This window comes from Impatiens glandulifera, chromosome 7 (assembly GCF_907164915.1).
Source record: "Impatiens glandulifera chromosome 7, dImpGla2.1, whole genome shotgun sequence".
Taxonomy (NCBI): Eukaryota; Viridiplantae; Streptophyta; class Magnoliopsida; order Ericales; family Balsaminaceae; genus Impatiens; species Impatiens glandulifera.
This window is the reverse complement of record NC_061868.1, coordinates 35,510,341-35,531,525: the sequence shown is the minus strand read 5'-3', so window position 1 is coordinate 35,531,525 and position 21,185 is coordinate 35,510,341. Positions and strand designations below refer to the sequence as shown.

General features: G+C 35.4%; 1 protein-coding gene across 1 annotated transcript; it reads left to right on the top strand.

Annotated features, from left to right (window-relative positions):
* The first annotated feature begins 57 nt into the window (after positions 1 to 57).
* LOC124944676 (mediator of RNA polymerase II transcription subunit 23-like) lies at positions 58 to 20,211 on the top strand. Its single transcript, XM_047484998.1, has 21 exons — positions 58 to 152; positions 255 to 307; positions 885 to 984; positions 1,064 to 1,978; positions 3,616 to 3,844; positions 4,445 to 4,662; positions 7,881 to 8,088; positions 11,215 to 11,495; positions 13,954 to 14,037; positions 14,130 to 14,221; positions 14,447 to 14,609; positions 14,695 to 14,940; positions 15,566 to 15,736; positions 15,861 to 15,974; positions 16,038 to 16,163; positions 16,374 to 16,522; positions 17,095 to 17,335; positions 17,403 to 18,144; positions 19,500 to 19,681; positions 19,779 to 19,879; positions 19,980 to 20,211. The coding sequence occupies exons 1-21, from the start codon at positions 60 to 62 to the stop codon at positions 20,155 to 20,157; spliced, it is 4,686 nt and encodes a 1,561-aa protein (XP_047340954.1). The 5' UTR covers positions 58 to 59; the 3' UTR covers positions 20,158 to 20,211.
* The last annotated feature ends 974 nt before the right edge of the window (positions 20,212 to 21,185 follow it).

The following is a 21,185-nucleotide window of genomic DNA, read 5'->3' as shown; positions in this document are numbered from 1 at the left end:
GGCGACGGCGACGGCACGAAGAAGAAGAAGAAGAAGAAGCCGAAGGGCAGTAGCAGAATATGGACCGGAACCAGCAACAAAGAGCCTCAAGAGCTCACCAGCTCCATCCCGCCAGAGCAGCTATTACTGATCTCTTCAACCTCTACTTGGGAGTAAGTCACAAATTTCATCCACTTTATTACATTTCTTCCCTAATTCCGAATACATTATCTCCTTCCCATGTCTCTGATCAAAAGAAAATGTTATTTTCACAGAGGACTACTCCGTCTACCCGTCAGAAACCCGATGATTCTATCCGAGAACCTCCGTATGTTTTCGGGAACATTTCAAGTTGTTGAAAGTTGAGCTTTTTTTATGTTCTGTTTTTGTATTCTTTGCATGCAACTTATGTGGAACGTGGGTTTTCTTTTTATTGGAAAATCAGATCGTGAAATGCACTACATAGCTTCACATAAAGTTGATTTGAGAGTGGATCATATACTTCTTACTTCTTGCTGCATAATTGAGCTCAACATGGATGTGTTATTTTTGCTGTTGAGTTTCTCTATAGAATGATTGTTTCAATATTTAATGGATCATATACTTCATAATGATCTTCTCTAGTATCATGTTTATAAAATAACCTACATGACTCCTGCATCTGTTCTTGTTTTTCTAATCGATTACTAGAACATCTAACATTATTATGCATGAGCTCTCAAGGTGAGTTCTGATGGGCTTCTTTATATGGTTCCATTCCTCCGTTTCTACTCACTGTATGTTTTATCAATATTTTTTACGGTTTCATTCTTTAGTGGAACTGCGAGTATTTGTTGTGTCGTAAACTGATCACATTTTAAGAATTTGATTATAGTTTTGGACTAAATGATAACATTAATCTCCAGGAACAAAACACAGAGACGTGTAACTGCTCTTAACAGGGACCTCCCACCTCCAAATGAGCAATTTCTTTTGGATTTTCAACAGCTTCAGAACAAGTTCCCTGTGAGCCTTAAAATTTAGACTATACGAGAGTTTTAATGAGACTGAATGGGGTTGTTAATGTTTTGGTGTTATGTTTCAGGAAAAGGAGCAGTTGCAAAACATGACTGAATCAGTCCTTATTTCTTTACTTATTCAGCGCAGTAGTCATGTACCTCAAGCAGAGTTTCTTCTATTTGCTTTACATAGTTTATGTTCCGTAGGCTACATAAATTGGGATACCATTTTGCCGTCACTTCTTTCTTCAGTTTCATCAACAAATATGTCAATTGGGCAAGGAAGTCAATCTACAGCTGCCATGCCCCAGTCTGGAATGCTTCCACATTCAAGCACATTAAATGCCACATCAAAATTTCAGCAAGCAAATCCTACATCTCCTATGCATATGGTGCAAGGAGTTGGATCTCCTGATCAATCAGCAAATGAACCATCATCTTGTGCAATTCTGACCCCAATGAAGTTGTCTGATGCTCAACAATCCATCAGCAACTTACGTCAGTTGTGCTGCAAGATCATTTTAACTGGTCTGCAGTCCAATTTAAAGCCGGCGAGTCATGCTGAAATTTTGAACCATATGTTGAACTGGTTGGTCAATTGGGACCAGAGGCAACAAGGAGTAGATGATGTCATTGGTGAAAAAGTGTTGAAACTTAACAAAGCCCTCACTGGATGGCTTCATAGCTGTTTAGACATTATTTGGCTATTAGTCGAGGATGATGAATGTCGTGTTCCATTTTATGAACTGCTACGCAGTGGATTGCAGTTCCTTGTAAACATACCAGAGGATGAATCACTATTCACTCTTATTCTAGAGATTCATAGAAGGAGAGATATGATGGCTACACACATGCAAATGTTAGATCAACATCTTCATTGCCCAACATTTGCAACGCCAAGGTTTCAATTTCAGATTAATATGTCTGGTGAAGTTGTGACTAATATGCGATTTTCGCCCATCACATATCCTAGTGTTCTGGGAGAACCATTGCATGGGGAGGTACGCTATGCTACTTCATCAAGATATAAATAGGAAAAATGACTGTAGTTAGACAAAGAATTTGAAACATATGAACACAGCTAAGAAGATAATAGAAGCTATAGATAAAAACATAAGGACTACTGCAAACAAGCTTCTCATTCTTCTTAAATACAATAGATGTTCATTTGTCAATATATATTTACACTACCTTCCATTTATATTTAAGGAATTAGATAATTACAATTAAAGTCAAATAAGTAACTTATCCTTTTAATTGGTAACATATTTCTTGAATAACAAATATTTGGCATATTTGACCTTTGACAAGGTATGTATTCTATGTATTCCATATATGTTGATTTCAAATGAATCTGCAATTTGATACATTCCTTATGAGATTAGTTGACTTTAATTATTCAGATATTGATATTGATATTGTGAATGTTGCAAACCTTGAAGACCACAATATTCAAAGGTGGATTTTGTTTTTACTCTTTTGGCCCACATATCCATTCAAGGGTTTAGTTGTTATCTTCATGACTGTAGTTCTGATGAATGATGAATGACTGAGTGGTAGGTTGAAGCAATGCAAAAGTTGTTTTGAAAAAAGTTAACTTTCATTAATCAAAAAGGAATGTAAGGAGCATTCAAACATTACAAAAACGGGGTTGGGGGAAGGGAAAACCCAAAACAAGGAAACAAGAACACAAAAATGTAGATGCCGATAAGATACAAAATTTCCATCATACACAACCCCTTTTTCCGAATTGAATCAAAAGTCTTTTTGATTCTTTCAATTTCGTAGCTTTTCCCTTGAAAAATTCTTCTGTTCCTTTATTTTTTTTCTTTAGCGATGTTATTGCTAGATCCCAATATAATTCATTTATCCCAAAAATCGTCGACTTTGAGCGGCACGTCCCAATGGAAGTTGAGAATGTTCTGCAGCAGAGCCCACATGTCCACGCTTCTCATGCAAAGGAAGCACCTACTAGCATGCAGAAGTTGTCTTGTATCATTTCAAGTGATATTGGATTTAATTTAGAATTACTTCTATGAAATAAGATCATTTAATTGATTTATTTTAATGTTTCAGTAATATGTCATTGAGAAACTTTTTTGTTGCCTTTTTAATTTAATATTGTACATTTATTAACATAAGAAAATACATAAATCTGACAATCATAGTCTCTACCAAACAACCAATCAGTTGTTCATATTGTGAAAATTATAAACGAAAAGGATAACTAGACATATAATAATGTGTTAGGAATCATTTGAGCTAGTGTATAATATGGTTTAATGCATGTGCATAATCATCAAAAGACCACTTGAATTTACCGCTTTATATTACACTATATTATAGAAAATGGTGGATACTGCATATTATCCTCTGTGTTGGACTTATGCTTTAAAGTTCATATCATTTTGTAGCTACATTCAGATTATGTGTCACCTTAGATGCATTTTAGTTTTATGGTTCAATGCTAGAATAACAATGTAACATGAAGTATTAAGGATTTGATGAACATTTCAAAAGTCTAGTTAATATAAAGACATTTTCTGTTGCACATGGTGAAGCTTGAAACAATAACCTTGAACATTTTATTTATAGAAAACATATTAAAGCAAGAAGAGTCACTTTGTTTTCCTTGTAGGACCTTGCCGCTTCTATTCAACGGGGAACCCTCGACTGGGAGAGACCTTTGCGCTGTCTTCGACATGCTCTTCGCATGAGTCCTTCTGCTGATTGGTGGAAGAGAGTGGTTGTTGCATTTCATAGAACTCATGCTCAAGTGCCCATTTCCGGTGCTGTTTTTACTTCTGAAATGCTTTGTGAGGCAATAATTGATAGGATTGTTGAACTGTTGAAGTTGACAAATTCAGGTAGATACCCATTGCATTATATAACTATTTGGGCTAAATTGATCTTAATTAGTTTTGGAACACACATTCTTTAGCCCATTGTTGTTTAAGAAGTTTAAAGAATCAGTATCATCTCATTTTATATCAGTAATACATTATACATAATAAGAGTTGTATTTCTCAAATTTCTTGGTGATGAATTGTTGGATTTACTGGAGACCTTATTTTGTTGGCATTTTAATTTGTTGACTCTTCTAAATGTTATTAATTTTCAACTTAAATACAATATGATGTAATGATGCCTATTCATTTCCATAGTTATTTTTCACTATCTCATTTGTTAACCTCACAATTTTTTTACACGGAAAAATATTAGATTAGACTCACAATTGTTTCATAAATCCCATCATCACCTTGTTTGTCATTTTCTTTTTGGGTTTCTTTTTTAATCACCAATTTTTGGTTCTTGACAATCATTTCCCTTTTTGTTGCTATGGTCAACTGGAAAAGACTTAGTTTTTTTGTCGATGTTCTGATGTTTGATGTTGGTTTCACCTTACTTCATATGACCTCTAGCACAAGTATTTCCTTCTTTCATCTTATTATAATTTTTTTGTGCAGAAATAAACTGTTGGCAGGAATGGCTTATTTTTTCGGATACTTTCTACTTTCTTATAAAGAATGGGTGCATTGATTTTGTTGATTTTGTCGACAAATTAGCATTACGCTTTGCAGAGAATGAACAGGGTATTCTTCGTTCCAACCATGTTGCATGGCTACTTGTTCTAATTATAAGGCTCGAGCTTGTGACGAATGCTCTGAATACTGATTCAAGAAAGGTATGTGATACGAGGAGAGGAAAACTAGTGAAAACTAATCTAAATGCATATATTTGATATTAAGAAAGGGAAACTAGGAAAAACTAATCTAAATGCATGCAACACTGAAGAAGGAATAAGAAACAATAGAGGTGTAAAGTTATTTGGGTTAAGAGCTGATGGGTTTTTTATTATAAATTAGTCAACTGTCAACCATTAAATAATAAGGCCCAACTCTAGTTATAAGCCCATAAAAAATATTCAAATAACTCTGTAATTGTATAAATAGACAATAGAATTAAATTAGAGGTGTTCACTAATTTTAGTCTTAAAGACTGGATTATGTTAGTCTTATATCCAATTTTGGTTATCTCTTCTTCTCCCTAATTATGGTCGTAACTATTGAATTTTCTCATTCCCATTCGGGATCAATCAATAAAGTCACCATTTTTATTTTTGTGTTCTTTAAATTCTATGCTCATCACTGGTATCTTTAGATTAGAGGTGTTGATTAGTTTTAGTCTTAAAGCTGAATTCTGTTAGTATGATATTCAATTTTAGTCATCTCTTCTTCTCCCTAATTATGGTCATAACTATTGAATATTCTTATTCCCATTCGGGTCAATCAATAAAGTAACTAGTTTCTTTTATATTTGTGTTCTGTAAATTCTATACTCATCACTGGTATCTGAAGCTGCAATTCTGACATACTAGAGCAACGATTCTGGCAGTTTTAAAGCAGCGATTTTGGCATTTAACAAGTTGAGATTCTGGGCACCTTTTCTATTGTTATAATTCTCGTTCAAGAACTATTGGAAAGAACATAAATTAATTCAAGATATGAATGTGAGGGTGTATGAAAAGATGCAAGAATGAAGAAAATGCTCCAAGAACTAGTAAGACAAGAATGAAGCAGTAATTATAGGCAAAATGGTAAAGAGGCACTCTATTACAAAACTCGTTGAGAAAAACAAATTCCTAGCTTCAAAGGGGACGATGTAGATGGGTGGATAAATAGAGTCAACCATTCTTTCAAGTTGAAAACACCCCAAGCTCGCGCATAGATAGTTTCCTACAACAGTCGAAGAAGTCAGGTATTGTGTTTAACTGGACAGAGTTAAAAAGATGTATTAACAAATCATTGCCATGAAAGTAGAGAAATCATACATCCGCTCGAAAAGAAGGTTATCAAAAAGAAGGAAGATGAAAAGGGAAATGAGTTGTTGATCAGAAACTTACTTAAAGAAAGAAAAATAAATTGTGCACTTGGTGATTCTTTATTGTCTGTCAACATGGGACGGTCACAAGTTATTAGTAAGACATCGATAACCTTGATGGGTTATAAGCGACCACAACCTAATGATGTATTTTTCTATAAAAGAAGACATATGTTAAGGAATTACAATTTGCAATGAAGAGTCATGTTGTCAATGAAATGAAGGATGAAAAGAAGCCGAGTTAGATATTCTGAAAATTAAGTGAAGAACATTGTTCAACGTTGCCAAATTCGACTAAGATACTGTCTATCCTAGATTCTTTAGCCAACGACAACCTTTTAAATCTATCAAATAAGATAGAGTTATTATCGACAAAAGAAGAAAAATTAGAAAAAACATTCGTTGAGGTTGTCCAAGATATGGAAGAAAATGAGTCAAGTCAAATATGCAGAAACTTACTTGAAAAAGAGCCTTGTCTAATTTTAATGCCAAAACTGACTAGACATCCATTGTTATCAATGGGGCCATTGCAGGAAGAAGAGACATTGCTCGCAATCATGATAGTGTTGCACAACCACCTGACTTCAATGTATATGTCCTAGCTGAAGCAGTGAATAAGGAGCGCAGTGAATAAGCAAGCTCCTTTCAGTGGAAGTTATGATGGAACCAACAGACTTATCTCTAAAGAAGGAAGCAACAATGTTATTTCTCTCAACCAAGGAGGACATTGTACAAAAGACAAATGACTCAAAAATAGTGAAAGCTATTTGCTTTGTTTGTGTTGATGTTGAGTAGTCACATATGGATGACTTAGAAGAAGGCAGTGAAATCTCACCAGAACATGGAACTTGGGGTGCTTCAATTAGTTAAAATCTCATATGAGGTGTGACATGGGCTTGGGACAGACCCATATGAACACCCTTATAGAGTTGGATGTTCTATATGATTGACATTATCAAGAGAAGCTGATGGAGTGTCTTAAAGTAGATAAGGTAATCAAAAAGAGGCCTCAAGCAAAACCACCAGTGATTGGAATTCCAGTAATAATAGACTACCCTTTCTCTAGAAGCTACCCTTTCTTTTGAGGGAGAGGCACACTTATTGGATTCACAACATTTTTTCAAATTAAACATCATGTAGTAAGCGAGAGAAAAAGTTGACAAGTCACAAGCCTCGTGAGAAAATGATGAGGATATTATGCTACGAATAACACACTAATCTGAATGCATGCTGCACTGAAAAAGAATTTAAGGAAAAATACTCCTAGGGCAACCAATATGAATGCATGTTGTACTGAAAAAGAAATAAAGGAAAATAGATGTAAAAGGTTATTTGGGTTGAGAGATGATGGATTATTAATTAGGGATTAGTCAACCATTAAATAATAAGGCCATAATACTCTAGTTATAAGCCCATAAATAAATATTCAAATAACCCAAATATGTAATTATATAAATATACATTAAAATTAGATTAAAGGTGTTGATTAGTTTTAGTCTTAAAGACTGGATTCTCTTAGTTTGATCTTTCATTCTGGTTATCTCTTCTTCTCCCCAATGTTGGCTATAACTATTGAATTTTCTCATCTTCATTCGTGGTCAATTAATAAAATCACTATTTTCTTTTTTATATTTGCGTTATTTAAATTATATACGCATTAGTATGAAGCTTCTATTTGTTTTTATGGTTTTAGTTTAGGTGCAGACTTATTATGCACCATATCTATCATGGTAGTTTTTTGTTTGCGGTTTGTTTGTTGACATCCAAGCCATACTCGGTCAATAAAATGGAACAAAATGAGTAGGGAGTCTAAATACTTTAATTTGATGGTAAACCTTTTATAGAAAGAACCTGCATGACTTGAATTTGTTTGTACTTGGAGATCTTGTGGAATATTGTATAATGACATTATGTTGTGAAGTTGATTTTGTTACTGTTCTTGATTTTATTGATGTTGTCATGTACTTTTTGTAACTGCTATTTAATTATCACTATAATTAATGGCCATTATATTGCTTCTAGGTGGAGACAACACAGAAGATTATGTCTTTCCTTAACGGAGATAGGACTGCAGATCCTAATATTCCCCAAAATATCCTGCTTGACTTTATAAGCAGTTGTCTGAATTTACGTATTTGGGCAATGAATGCACAAACCAGAGATTTTTCCATCAATGAGCATCTTCATAAAGGGAAACAGATTGATGAATGGTGGAGGAAAACAAACAAAAGTGAGGAATATTCATTTATAATTTCTATACTTTTTCCTCTTGCATTTCATCATTTTTTCTTACCTCTCTATATGGTTGTTTCCTCTTCTTAATTAAAGAATAATTAATGTAGGACTCCCCTCATATAGAAGTTGAACCCAACTTTTGTCTATGATCTCATGGATATATCACTTTCCTTGGTTTCTTTTTATCATTTTTGTTCTAGCTTTCATTTCAGCTTGGCAGATTGTGTAGAAAAAGACTGCTGTTCAATGACAAGTAATGCTGATAAAAAATAAGAGCTTTAAGAATTGATATGGGCATTAGCCACAAGTAATGAAGTTTAAGTGTAGCTTGTACTATTTGATATAGAAAGAGAAAAAGTGACTCGTATCCTCAAATCTTAAGTCTCTTGAGTTTTAAGTGTAGAATATTTGATATAGAAAGAGAAAAGGGGACTGATATCCTCAAATCTTAAATCTCTTGAGCCTTTATATTATATTTTTATAATTGTCATTTCAAATACTCATGATTTATTATTTGTTAGAGTTAGAGTTAGTCTAGCTTTCATTTCAGCTGGAAGATTGTGTAGAAAAATACTGTTGTTCAATGACAAGTTACTGCTTATAAAAAATAAGAGAGAATTGATATGGGCATTAGCCACAGGAAATGGAGTTGTGTGGCTTGTACTATTTGATATAGAAAGAGAAAAGGTGACTCATATCCTCAAATCTTAAATTTCTTGAGTTTTAAATGTACTTGTAATATTTGATATAGAAAGAGAAAAGGGGACTGATATCTTCAAATCTTACATCTCTTGAGCCTGTATATTTTTATAATTGTCATTTCAAATATTAATGGTTTATTTTTTCATAGAGGGTTAGGGTTAGGGTTAGGGTTAGGGTTAGGGTTAGGGTTAGGCTTAGGGTTAGGGTTAGGGTTTAGGGTTAGGCTTAGGCTTAGGCTTAGGCTTAGGCTTAGGCTTAGGCTTAGGCTTAGGCTTAGGCTTAGGCTTAGGCTTAGGCTTAGGCTTAGGCTTAGGCTTAGGCTTAGGCTTAGGCTTAGGCTTAGGCTTAGGCTGAGGCTGAGGCTGAGGCTGAGGCTGAGGCTGAGGCTGAGGCTGAGGCTGAGGCTGAGGCTGAGGCTGAGGCTGAGGCTGAGGCTGAGGCTGAGGCTGAGGCTGAGGCTGAGGCTGAGGCTGAGGCTGAGGCTGAGGCTGAGGCTGAGGCTGAGGCTGAGGCTGAGGCTGAGGCTGAGGCTGAGGCTGAGGCTGAGGCTGAGGCTGAGGGTGTAATCGATACTAGCCTTTTCACGTGTTAATGAGGAGGCCCGATTACACATCTGACCTATTTATTTTGTCGATGGGCCCACATCGGACAACATTCATTCTCTCCGGAAGGTCCTTATCCTTTTTAGGCGTGCTAAGGGTTGAAAATAAATAAAGACAAGTCTGAACATCTTGATGTTCCTAACGCTCAGTCATTGGCCAACATTATGAGGTTTAGAATCAAATTGTACCTCACTTCCCTCTTGGCGCCAAGATCAGTTGCATGAAAATTTGGAACCCTGTCATTGAAAAAATGAACCATTTAGCTATTTGAAAGAGCAAACTTCTATCTAAAAAGGCATATATTGATCATAATCCAGAATTCTCGCACCATAATCCCCCATTAACTATGTCCCTCCTCCCTACATCGGTGACCAACATAATGGACTCCTTGGGGGCAGCTCATCTAGTGTCACTCACTTGGTGAGATGGGACACGACAAAACTTAACATCGTTGACGGAGGGCTTGGAGTCCATGACTTTTCCCTTTCCAACACATATCTCTTTTGTAAGTGTTGGTTGAGGTTTTACAACGACAATGTCAGCCACTAGAAGAAAACAATCATTGTTAAGTACCCGGATAACGAATGAATGTCTCTCTAAGGGAGAATGTTTAGGGATAGAAGTTTTTGGGGTTGGGGACGTATCACTAAAACTTTAGAGAAACTTCACCCCCTCACACTCACGGTGGACAATGAAAAGAAAAATAATTTTTGGAATGAGCCGTAGCACCAAAGCGGAAAATTGTGGACTCCATTTGGGACATTTCTTTTTTTGAGAACGTTGAGTTTCGCTTCTCTCTCGAAATGCGACTAATGCCCGCAAGTTGAGCACTTAGACTACAAACATACTTAACTAGTTTAAGCATAGACTTAAACCTAGGACCTCAGAGAGACTGAGGATATCCACCTCTTTTTGCTTTTAAGCTATAGATATTATTGAGATTCTAGAAGGAAGGATGCTAAGTGGCGGATTGTTTCAAGCTCACCTCTAATCTCATTGATGAAGGATCACCTTTAATAGACGACTATCCCTTAACAAGGATGGGAGATGGACATGCCTCTTGGATGCTCTTAATCATTTTCGATCCATCAATGGACGGAGGATAATTTCACTCTAACTGGTTCCCCGATTTCAAGACTAACTATATCTACCATGCGTCATCCAAAGAGCTCCATCCCTATTCCCTTTGAAGGAGGTGTGAAAAGTAAAAATGCCAGCGAGAATTTCGTTCTTTGGCTTGGAAGCTATCCATGGAGGAGTCTTGACATTTGCCAAACTGAAACAGAAAAATTTCATTTGGCTAGTAGTTTGTTTGTGAAGAATTCATCGACCACATTTTTCTTACACATTGTGACCTTGCCAAGAATATGTGGGCTCTCGTGTAGAATATCCTTACATCTGTCATTTCCAATGGGATGCTCCACCCAATAAGCTGACATTTTGATTAAATGGATTGATTGGAATTCTGATAACAACATTGCGTACGACTAAAAATTAATCCCTCTGATTATGTGGTGATGATCTGGAAAGAAATATATATAAGAGTCTTTGACGGAAAAAACTATGGATTTGAACTACTCAAAAGATTCATGTTGCACGTGTTCGCTTCAATTCGAAAAGGACTTGTACGGGATAAGAATTCTTCGATCTTATTGGCATTTGAAGTTCTTTATTCTGTTTTTGTCTCTCTTTAATATTCTAGTTCCTCTCTCCCTTTTTTTTTAAACTTTTTTTAATGGAAAATTGACCTTTTTAAAAAACTATATATCTTTCTTTTTATTTTGAAAATGGTCAAGCAAAAAATTACTTTACTGCAGGGGAACCCATGTTAGACTACATGAATTTGGATAACAAATCAGTTGGGATGTTTTGGGTCTTGTCCTACACCATGGAACAGCCTGCTTATGAGACTGTGATGAGTTGGTTGACTTCGGCCGGAATCTCAGAACTGCTTCCAACTGCAAACTCGTCGCCGAATGAGAAGATGATGGTAATGCGGGAAGTTAGTCCCCCTCCGGTGGCATTATTATCTGGTCTCTCAATCAATCTTTGCATGAAATTAGCGGCTCAATTGGAAGAGTCCATGTTTGGTGGACAGGTAATGCATATCTTCTCTACTTCATTTAGATTTTTCTTTCACTTTTATTCTTATAATAAAAATGCCTGTATAAATTCTTATTTAATGTAAAATTATGGGACTTGTCTATTTTGAATTCTTTCCAAGTTGGCAAATGTATGTAATGCTGCCTAATCTAAGAGAAGGGATAATCAAAGATTGAATACGATGGATATTTAGACCTAATAGGCCAACACAAAAGGTACTACAATGAGTATGGATGCATATTATAAAACTGTTTGGGATAGAGCAAGCTAAATCAACAATGTTTTCATATTCTATACTCAACTTACGGACAAAAAAATGGACTATATGTGAGAAAGTTAAAAGTTATATATTGTAGAATATTGAGCTCTTAAGAGTGAAGAGTGATAATTTGTTCAGATATTGACTTTTAGTATACATGAGAAATGTGTGATATATAAAGGATATTGAGTGTAATAAAAGTCCAGGAACTGACAACAAGTAATGTGTAGAGTATAAACAAACATGTTGAGTAAAAGTAAATTGCACCAATTTTAAAGAAGATGGAGAGATAATTCTACACTCTTCTCAAGTTGGGTAATTGGTATTGAGAGTTCCCAATTTGCACATAGTTCCTCAAAATCCGACTTGGGAAGAGCTTTAGTGAGTATGTCAGCTACATAAAAGAAAGAGCCTTGGGCAGTTATGAGAGTGGAGTGGAAGTTGCCGATGGATGAAATGTTGATGACAGCGAGTGACTTTGAATCGTCAGAGTGTCGATGGATGTTGATGACAGCAAATTGACTTTGAAACGCTGGAGTGTCGCTGAATGTTGATGACAACGAGTGACTTTGAATCGTCGGAGTGTCGCTGGATGTTGATGACAACGAGTGATTTTGAATCGCCAAAGTTTCTCTGGATGTTGATGACAGCGAGTGTCTTTGAATAGCCGGATTGTCACTAGACGAAAGTGAAATCTGATGTGATAATTTTTGTAAATATTATGTCTGTCAGACGAGGACGTATAGATTTGGCCAAGAAATAAAGTGCAGTTTTAAAGTGAAAGAGGGACAAATGAGGAATAGATAAAGTGGGTGACATATTTAAATTTTGGGTGTGTATGGTTAATTAAGTAGAGATAAAATACTTAGAAAATATACGATAATAGAATAATTTGAGTTCTCCTCCATCAACTGAAAAATTGTGAATCGGTTTCTTCAAGATGGAAAGTATGCTCTGATACCATGTAGAATATTGAGCTCTTGAAAGTGAAGATTGATTATTTATTCAGATATTGACTTATAGTTTACATGAGAAATGTGTGATATGAAGTTCATTCCCCTCATCTGGTGGTGGACGATTTGGAAAGAAAGGAACATAAGAACCTTCCAAGAGAGGAGCTACGACACCGAAAGATTTAAAGAGTTTATGCTCCATGCGTTTGTCTCTATTCGGAAGAGAAGTTTTTGTAGGGATGAGAATTTTTTTGACCATATCGGCATCTAGCCCCTTGTTTTGTCTTTTATTTTGTTCTATTTTCTTTTTCTCCTTCCTCCAATTTTCTTCTTTTGAACGCTTCTTGCGCTTTTTTATTGAATGAAAGTTGACATTTAAAAAAAAAATAAAGGACATTAAGTTTAATCAAAGTTAGGAATAACAACAAGTAATGTGTAGAGAGAGTATAAACAAAACAACATGTTGAGTGCAAGTAAATTGCACCAATTTCAAGGAAGATGGAGAGATAATTCTACATATATCCTATGATAAAATTATTTAACTTTAGTAGCATATGAAAATGAGCTAGGTATTTAGACTATGAGTAAAAGTTTTGGGACAAACTACCTCTTAATGTACTTTGACTTGCCTACATCAGGGAACATGAATATAGTCTTTCTTTCTTGTTACTCTTAATTACCTTTTTAATTTTCTCAATTTGGTGATCATATATAAGCATCTGCAGTTTGAATTGCCTAAATAACTAATATTATCCCTAATTTCCTAATTTCTTGTTGTGTGTTCGAAGGTAAAAAGAAGATAGAGTTGTAATGCACAAGAGAAAGGCTCTTCAACCCAATTTGATGCTAATTATGCATCTGCACAAGCCTAACAGTGGAATCAATGGCTTATTTGATCTAGCTTCAATATAAACTTATTTTTAGAAAAATGTGTTTGATGAAAAAGTAGATTATTTGGTTTATTTGTGTTAAATGATCAAAATCTCCTTACTATGTAATATTGTACAGAATAAAGTAAATATATTTTAGTTAATGTTTTGAATAATTTGATGGAAGAAGTGATTAAATCCACATTAAACAAGTCCCAAAGTTTCTCATGTAGATTTTATTTGATTATCATGAAACTTTACTTATTTCTTCCATGTTTGGGGTTGATGAGTAAGTTTCTTCTGCAAATTCATAGAATCACTTGGAAGTTAGATTAATTTGAGATATCAATGAACCTTCAAATTTTATTGCAGGTTATTCCAAGCATTGCGACGGTTGAAACATATGCTAGATTGTTAATTCTTATGCCAAATTCCTTGTTCCGTCACCAATTAAGTGTAGGTTTTTCTTGGGTTCCTTACAATTTAATAGGAACGTATAATTGTTAATGTGCATAGACATAATACATGTAAAACAAAATGCATTGCAGCATCTCTCAAAGAATCCCTCCCCGCAGAGCAAATCTGGAACAACAGTTCTGATTCTTGAAATTCTGAACTACCGGTTGCTTCCTCTATACAGGTGACTGAATTCTTGGTCACCTTGTAGATAGTTGATATCCCTCATCCTAAGACAGGCTGAAAATAAGAAATTGCATTCTCCCTAATCCTCTACATGGAATCAACTTGAACTTTTTCTAGTTAGATTGTTGCCTTCTTTTGTCGTTCCTTCACTTTATATCACTATTTTTAAAGTTCAAGTTATTTTTGGTAACCTTAATAGTTTCATTTCTGCTTTATGCTATAGGTATAATGGCAAAAGTAAGACGTTGTTGTACGAGCTGACCAAATTAGTTTCTCTACTGAAGGGAAAGCGTGGTGATCATCGTATTTTCCGATTAGTTGAGAACTTGTGCATGAATCTCATCCTATCTATTCGAGAGTTTTTCTTTGTGAAAAAGGAGGGGAAGGTGCATAATTCATAAGTTGAAGGGGTTGTTGTTCACTTGTATGCTAATATGAAGTAAAAGTGTAAATGAACATTGTTCTTTTCAGGGACCTACTGAATTCACTGAGACCTTGAATCGAATAACTATAACTAGCTTTGCCATCATCATCAAAACACGTGGAATTGCAGAGCAGGAGCATCTTCTATATCTCCCAACAATGTTGGAGCAGATATTGGCAAACTGTCAGCATACATGGTCAGAGAAAACACTTAGGCATTTCCCAACTATTCTTCGTGAAGCCTTAAGTGGACGGATAGATAAAAGGGGTCTGTCAATCCATGCTTGGCAGCAGGTTTGTATCTTATTTTACATTATGCATTCATCTGCTAGTAAAGTTCTCAAATATTTGTGATGACCGATTTTTGTCCTTTTAAGGAGCATCTATTGAGAGTGCACTTTTAAATGATACAATTTGCTTCTGATTTCAAGCTAGGTTGTTCATAAATGCCTTCCTTTATGGGTAGATGATGAAAAAACTTAATAGTACTTGGGATGATAAATTATCAAGTGACAAGAAATAAAAATGTGTAGCCACCTGAATCAAGGACTTTGTTTAGAGGTTAAGGTCAGGCTCTGGTGCATTAAGAAGCCACATCATCTTGATGACATCAAAACCTTTATGGGTAGAATAGACGTTTTCTTTCTGTAAAGTGCACTAAGCAAAGGGGAAGGATAAAAGATTGATGTCTACAGTCTCCAAGACTTACAGCGCAGCTTTGCATAATTATTTTTTGAAAAGTTTTATCTATTTCACGTGAAAGTGAAATTTCATACAATAATTAGATATCAAAAACTATGGAAAACCAAACATGCCATCGTTCAAGGACACTTTCTTTACATCTGTACTGACTGACACAGAATGGCCCTCTGAATGTGTTTTTACTTTACACTTCTTGTCCCTGTTATGTATTTGGCAGGTGGAAACTACTGTGATAAACCAGTGCAAACAGCTTCTTTCACCATCAGCTGATCCCACCTATGTTTTGACTTATATCGGACACAGTTTTCCTCAACATCGGCAATACCTATGTGCTGGTGCCTGGGTTTTAATGCGTGGCCATCCTGAGAATATTAACAATTCCAATCTTGTAAATCTCCTTTTACCATTTCTCCAGTAGTTCTTTAGTCATCACACTAATTTCTATATACATTCCTTAATTGGTAGAATTTGTGTTATTGCTGATTCATTCTCTATTTATTATACAAATCTAGGTACGAGTTTTAAGAGAAATTTCTTCAGAAGAAGTGACAGCAAACATATACACAATGGTGGATGTCCTCTTATATCACATGCAATTAGAACTACAGAATGGCCATTCATTGAAGGTAGCATACTTGTCTTTCTTTATCCTTTCTTGATTAATTAATTAATTGCATACATCTCTACAGGATCTTCTACTGCAAACATCAAACAACCTTGCATATTTTGTTTGGAACAGTGAGTTGCTTCTGTTGGACATCTTGCTTTTGGCACTCATTGATCGCGACGATGACCCCCATGCTTTGCATATTGCTGTATGCCTACTTTCTTATAATAATGCATACAAACTGTTCTCTTTCATGTCTTATTCATTCCATTGATTTTTCTTAGTGACTTATTTCATTGAATAGTGTGATAGAAGCTGATAAAAAAAACATTCTCCATCATGATATTTATACGGAATTTCTCTTGTGTTCAAGGAAACTTGTACAATCGTTTTCTAAAATTGGACTCTGTGATGGCAGATTAATTTACTTGAGAGACAAGAGCTTCAACAAAGGATCAAGTCTTACATAGTTAATTGTGGCCCTTCTGAACACTGGCTATACGCAGGAAATTACAAACGAGTTGAAGTAGAAAAGGCTCTTGGAACTAATTTATCATGGAAGGAAGTGTAATACCTCCTAACTATAAGATACTATCTCCTTCTCAATTTTTAGGTGTATCTGGATTTGGGAGAGACTAAGTTCAAATACACCACGTTTTCAAATGATATTCCATCCAGAAAGGAGTGTTTCAAAATGAAGTCACTGGTAGAGTGTTGTAGTAACTCACGTCCTCATGATCATTAGTTCAAGTCATCACACCCGGACCATTTACAAAAGAAAAAAAATGTTTCAAAAAGAAGTCGTTGCTACCTTCAAACGTCACGCTGGTCCAGATAATCCGATTATCATGCAATTCTGATAGATTGTAGATCTATTCAAGACGAATTTTTGAAGCTTATCATCCATCTCATTCTGACAGCTCATCTGCCTGAAGCAATTCTATAGCCAATCCTTAACTTTAAAAACCAAGTCCTTTTGATCTTTTGAATCAATTTATTCACTACCTAACAACACAATTTTCAATTTATCCTCGCACTTTTCCAGTCAAATAATATAATCAACATCGTTATAATCATTACTTATTGTAAACTTCATTAGCTTTAAATAATATATAATTCTTTTTTTGGGTTCTCTGTAGGTATCCTACATTCTTTGATGATATTGCAGCACGATTGTTCCCAGTTCTCCCCTTGATTATCTACAGACTCATAGAAAATGATGCTACAGACTCTGCTGATAGAATACTACAGCTTTATTCTACTTTCCTTCGTTACTACCCTTTCAATTTTACGTTTGTTCGGGATATACTTGCTTATTTTTATGGTCATCTTCCTGCAAAACTCATTCTCAGGATCCTGAACATTCTGGACCCTAAAAGGGTAACATTTACTCCTCTATTTCTGTTTTTCTCTTGGTTATCATCTGACATTGTTTTCTTTCTATCAGATTCCATTTTCGGAGTCATTTTCTCAGCACGTGAATTTGTCTAATGGTTCCATCTGCCCACCGTTCGACTACTTTACAACTCTTCTCTTAGGCCTTGTGAATAATGTCATTCCCTCTGTCAATAATATATCGAAATCTGGACTTACGAGTGATGCTTCGAGTTATGTGGCCCGTGCAATAAATAACAAGATTTCGTCAGCTCATGGTTATGAAGGCCAGAAACAGTTCTACCAAATCCAAGACCCGGGGACAAATACTCAGCTAGTTCTGGACACAGCAGTGATAGAAATTCTGTCTCTTTCTGTACCCACATCCCAAATTGTATCGGCTCTTGTTCATATTGTGTCTCATATACAATCAATTCTGATCCAATCAAAAAATGGATTACATGGAGCTCCAACAGGACCAGGTTCCATCCTACCGATTTCTCCTTCAGGTGGGAGTACAGATTCCATGAGTGCAAACCGGTCAGTTTCGGGTGTAATGAGTTCTAGCTTTGTTTCTAGAAGTGGTTATACAAGACAGCAGTTGTCTTGCTTGATCATCCAAGCTGGTGGACTGCTTTTGGCTCAACTTCCTCCAGAGTTTCATGTTCAACTTTATGCAGAAGTGTCTCGTCTAATAAAAAAAAGTTGGTGGCTCACTGATGGTAATAGGTCATTGGGAGAGTTGAACTCTGCTGTTGATCATGCTTTGCTAGATCCTTCATGGGCTGCTCAAGATAGTACATCAACAACAATTGGTATGCTACTCGATCTATACATTTTCTTCATTTGCTTATAGAGACTTCTACATTTCTTCATTTGCTTAAAGAGACTTAGTGGCATTTGATTTTCCAAGACGCATGCATCCCCTGCTTATTTGGAAACACTGGAAATAGTTCAAGTTTGGTATAAAAGGTGTGTCTGGCAGATACACTGGAAATCGTGCTACCTTCAAACATCTCTAGTCGATGATTCAACCGTCCTACTACCATAACATTCAGATAGCTTGTAGACATCATCTAGACGAATTTCTAAAGCCATCACCCATCTCAATCAGATACATCTGCCCGGAAGAGCTGTTATGTCGTTGACACTTTTTTTAGGTGTATCTGGATTTGTGTCAAACTAAGTTCAAATATACCGTGGTTTCAAACGAGATCACATCCGAATGACAAATTCTGTTGAAAGAGTGTTTGCAATGAGGGTTTTTTTTTTTGAATAAAGGAGAGCTAGCATGACACCCCACCGCCATGACCCCGCTTAAACTCAAAGTGTTTGCAATGAGGTTGTTAACCTAGAAATAGATTTTTCTTTAATAATTATTGGATACTCAAGAAAGATCAAACCCCATTACAAATTTGTGCCTTTAGTTGTTCTATATATTAGACTGCCTATGGGTCTTAATGATGGGGTGCTAAAAGGGGTTCTTTACAATCTTTCTTCAATGCAATAAGTTGTGACAATATTGGCTTTAGCGAGACTAAGGTGGGTCGGATGAATATTGGTATGGTTAGGAATGCTTGTGATGCATATAGATCTGGTACCGATAGATTAATTTCATATAATTGAGATGATGTAGGTAAGGAGAGAACCATAACTACTAGGGAGAGTTAAACTTGAGATGAGAAGAGATAAAGAAAATATAATCATCAACTAATTTTTCAGCATATTGAATTCCAACAACCCTGTCGTGTCAAATTCGCATTGAAAAGAGTATGTAATGGTTCAGTGAAAGCTCAACAACATATAGTAACATAGACAATCATAAGAGGGTGAAAAATAGAGTATAAAAGGAGGTGAGACCTAGAAGAAGGGGTGAGATACATAGATGAACAAGGAAGGGGTAGCATACATTTCTTTAGTCATTCATTTCATAACCTAAACCTATCCATTTTACCCTTATTATACCCACCCTTCTGTAAGTGGGCTTACGTCAAATGGTCTATTGGCCTTAGGGAATATAAATAACAAATGTCAATGCTTCTGGCCTTTGTTTTTCGTTTCCTGGTCGGTCTCGTGTCTGTTTTTCTTTTGAACTCTTTTTGTTTGATTCCTCATTTTAATTTCCACATTGCTTTTGTCTAACGACTTATGCATATTTTTGATAGTGTAGGTAACATTGTAGGCTTGCTTCATGCGTTCTTCTATAACCTTCCGCTAGAATGGTTAGAAGGTTCGCATTTGATCATCAAGCATCTAAGGCCAGTTACATCTGTTGCTCTGTTGAGAATAGTTTTTCGAATAATTTCTCCCTTGCTACCAAGATTGATCGATTCACAAGCTCTTTTCAATAAGGTATTTATAGTGTTAGTGCATAATAATAATAACAATAATAATAGGTAGAAAAATAAGAATAAAAATGTTTTAATTCATTACTGTCATCTGCATGCAGACTCTATCCTTGCTTCTTGGAGTCTTAGTGGACGTATTTGGGAAGAACTCTCCATCAACTCCTGTTAATGCGTCGGCTATAACCGATATCATTGACTTTCTGTAAGATTCATTCTTTTACCCAAAAACTGTCTGATAGATCGTGAAGAAAGATGGTTTGCCTAACTAATAATAAGCCATTGTTTTCTTGGTTGTTTACTAGTCATCACATTATTCATTACGAAGGGGAAAGTGGACCTGTTCAGGCAAATAGCAAACCGAGGCCTGAAGTGTTGACTCTATTCGGAAGAGCGCTAGAGAGTTTGCGTCCAGATGTGCAACATCTCCTTTCACACCTTAAGCCCGACGCTAACTCTTCTATTTACGCTCCCAGGACTTGATGCAGTAGTAGTCGAGTGGGATTTAGTACAAAGTAAACAACAAAAATTTTGGGAGGGGGTAAATGTGTAAGAAATTTTGTAAGAAAATTTTGTAATGATTTGAATGCTTCATATTGCTTTTGTAGATGAACAATTTAGAAGCAATTGTCAAATAAGACTGATAGAATTCCATAGATAAGAAAAGAATGGAGTCCCAGATAAGAAGAATACTGTCTAGTATAAATTAGTTATTTCATATCATAGTAAATACAATTAGTATGTATCTCGTGCATTTGTAAATGCATGAGTAATAATATAAAAAATCGTGAAAAAAATATTACGGTAAAATTTTTATGGGCGGGTCAACCCACAATCCGACCCAAGTATCCATTTACTCTCACATATATCCAAATTAATCACAAGTCTCGACCCGGCAATCAGGACACTTTAAAAATTAAGTACATTATATATATATATAAATTAGTTAGTTAAAAAGTTGAACTTATATTGTTAAAATGTCACGCGTTTATCAAATTTATGGTTGAATTTAAAATATAAAGTGTTATTAGTCTAGTTGGTTAAAAGGTTGTACTTGTTTTGTTAGGTTGCAAGTTCGAACCATACCTATAACATTTTTAATTTTATTTTTAACCGTTTATGGGCGGGTCAACCACAATCCGACCCAAGTATCCATTTACTCTCACATATATTCAAATTAACCACAAGTCTCGACCCCGGCAATCCAGACACTTTAAAAATTAAGCATCATTATATATATATATATATATATATATTTTGCAGTTGTATTCTAATTACAATTTAAAAGTTATTAACTATCTTCTTTTATCTACTTAAAATAAATAATATATTGATCCTTTAAATGACTGCACATGACTTGAGTTAGACTAAATGTCTTTCTTTATAATTAATTATTATATGTTTTAGGTCACGAAGGTAGGTCACTGATAAGAGTCGGCTTAAAAACCAAAATGTTATGTGTTCGATTCTAACTGAATACGTTTTGATTTGAAGCGGATGGTTATCGAATA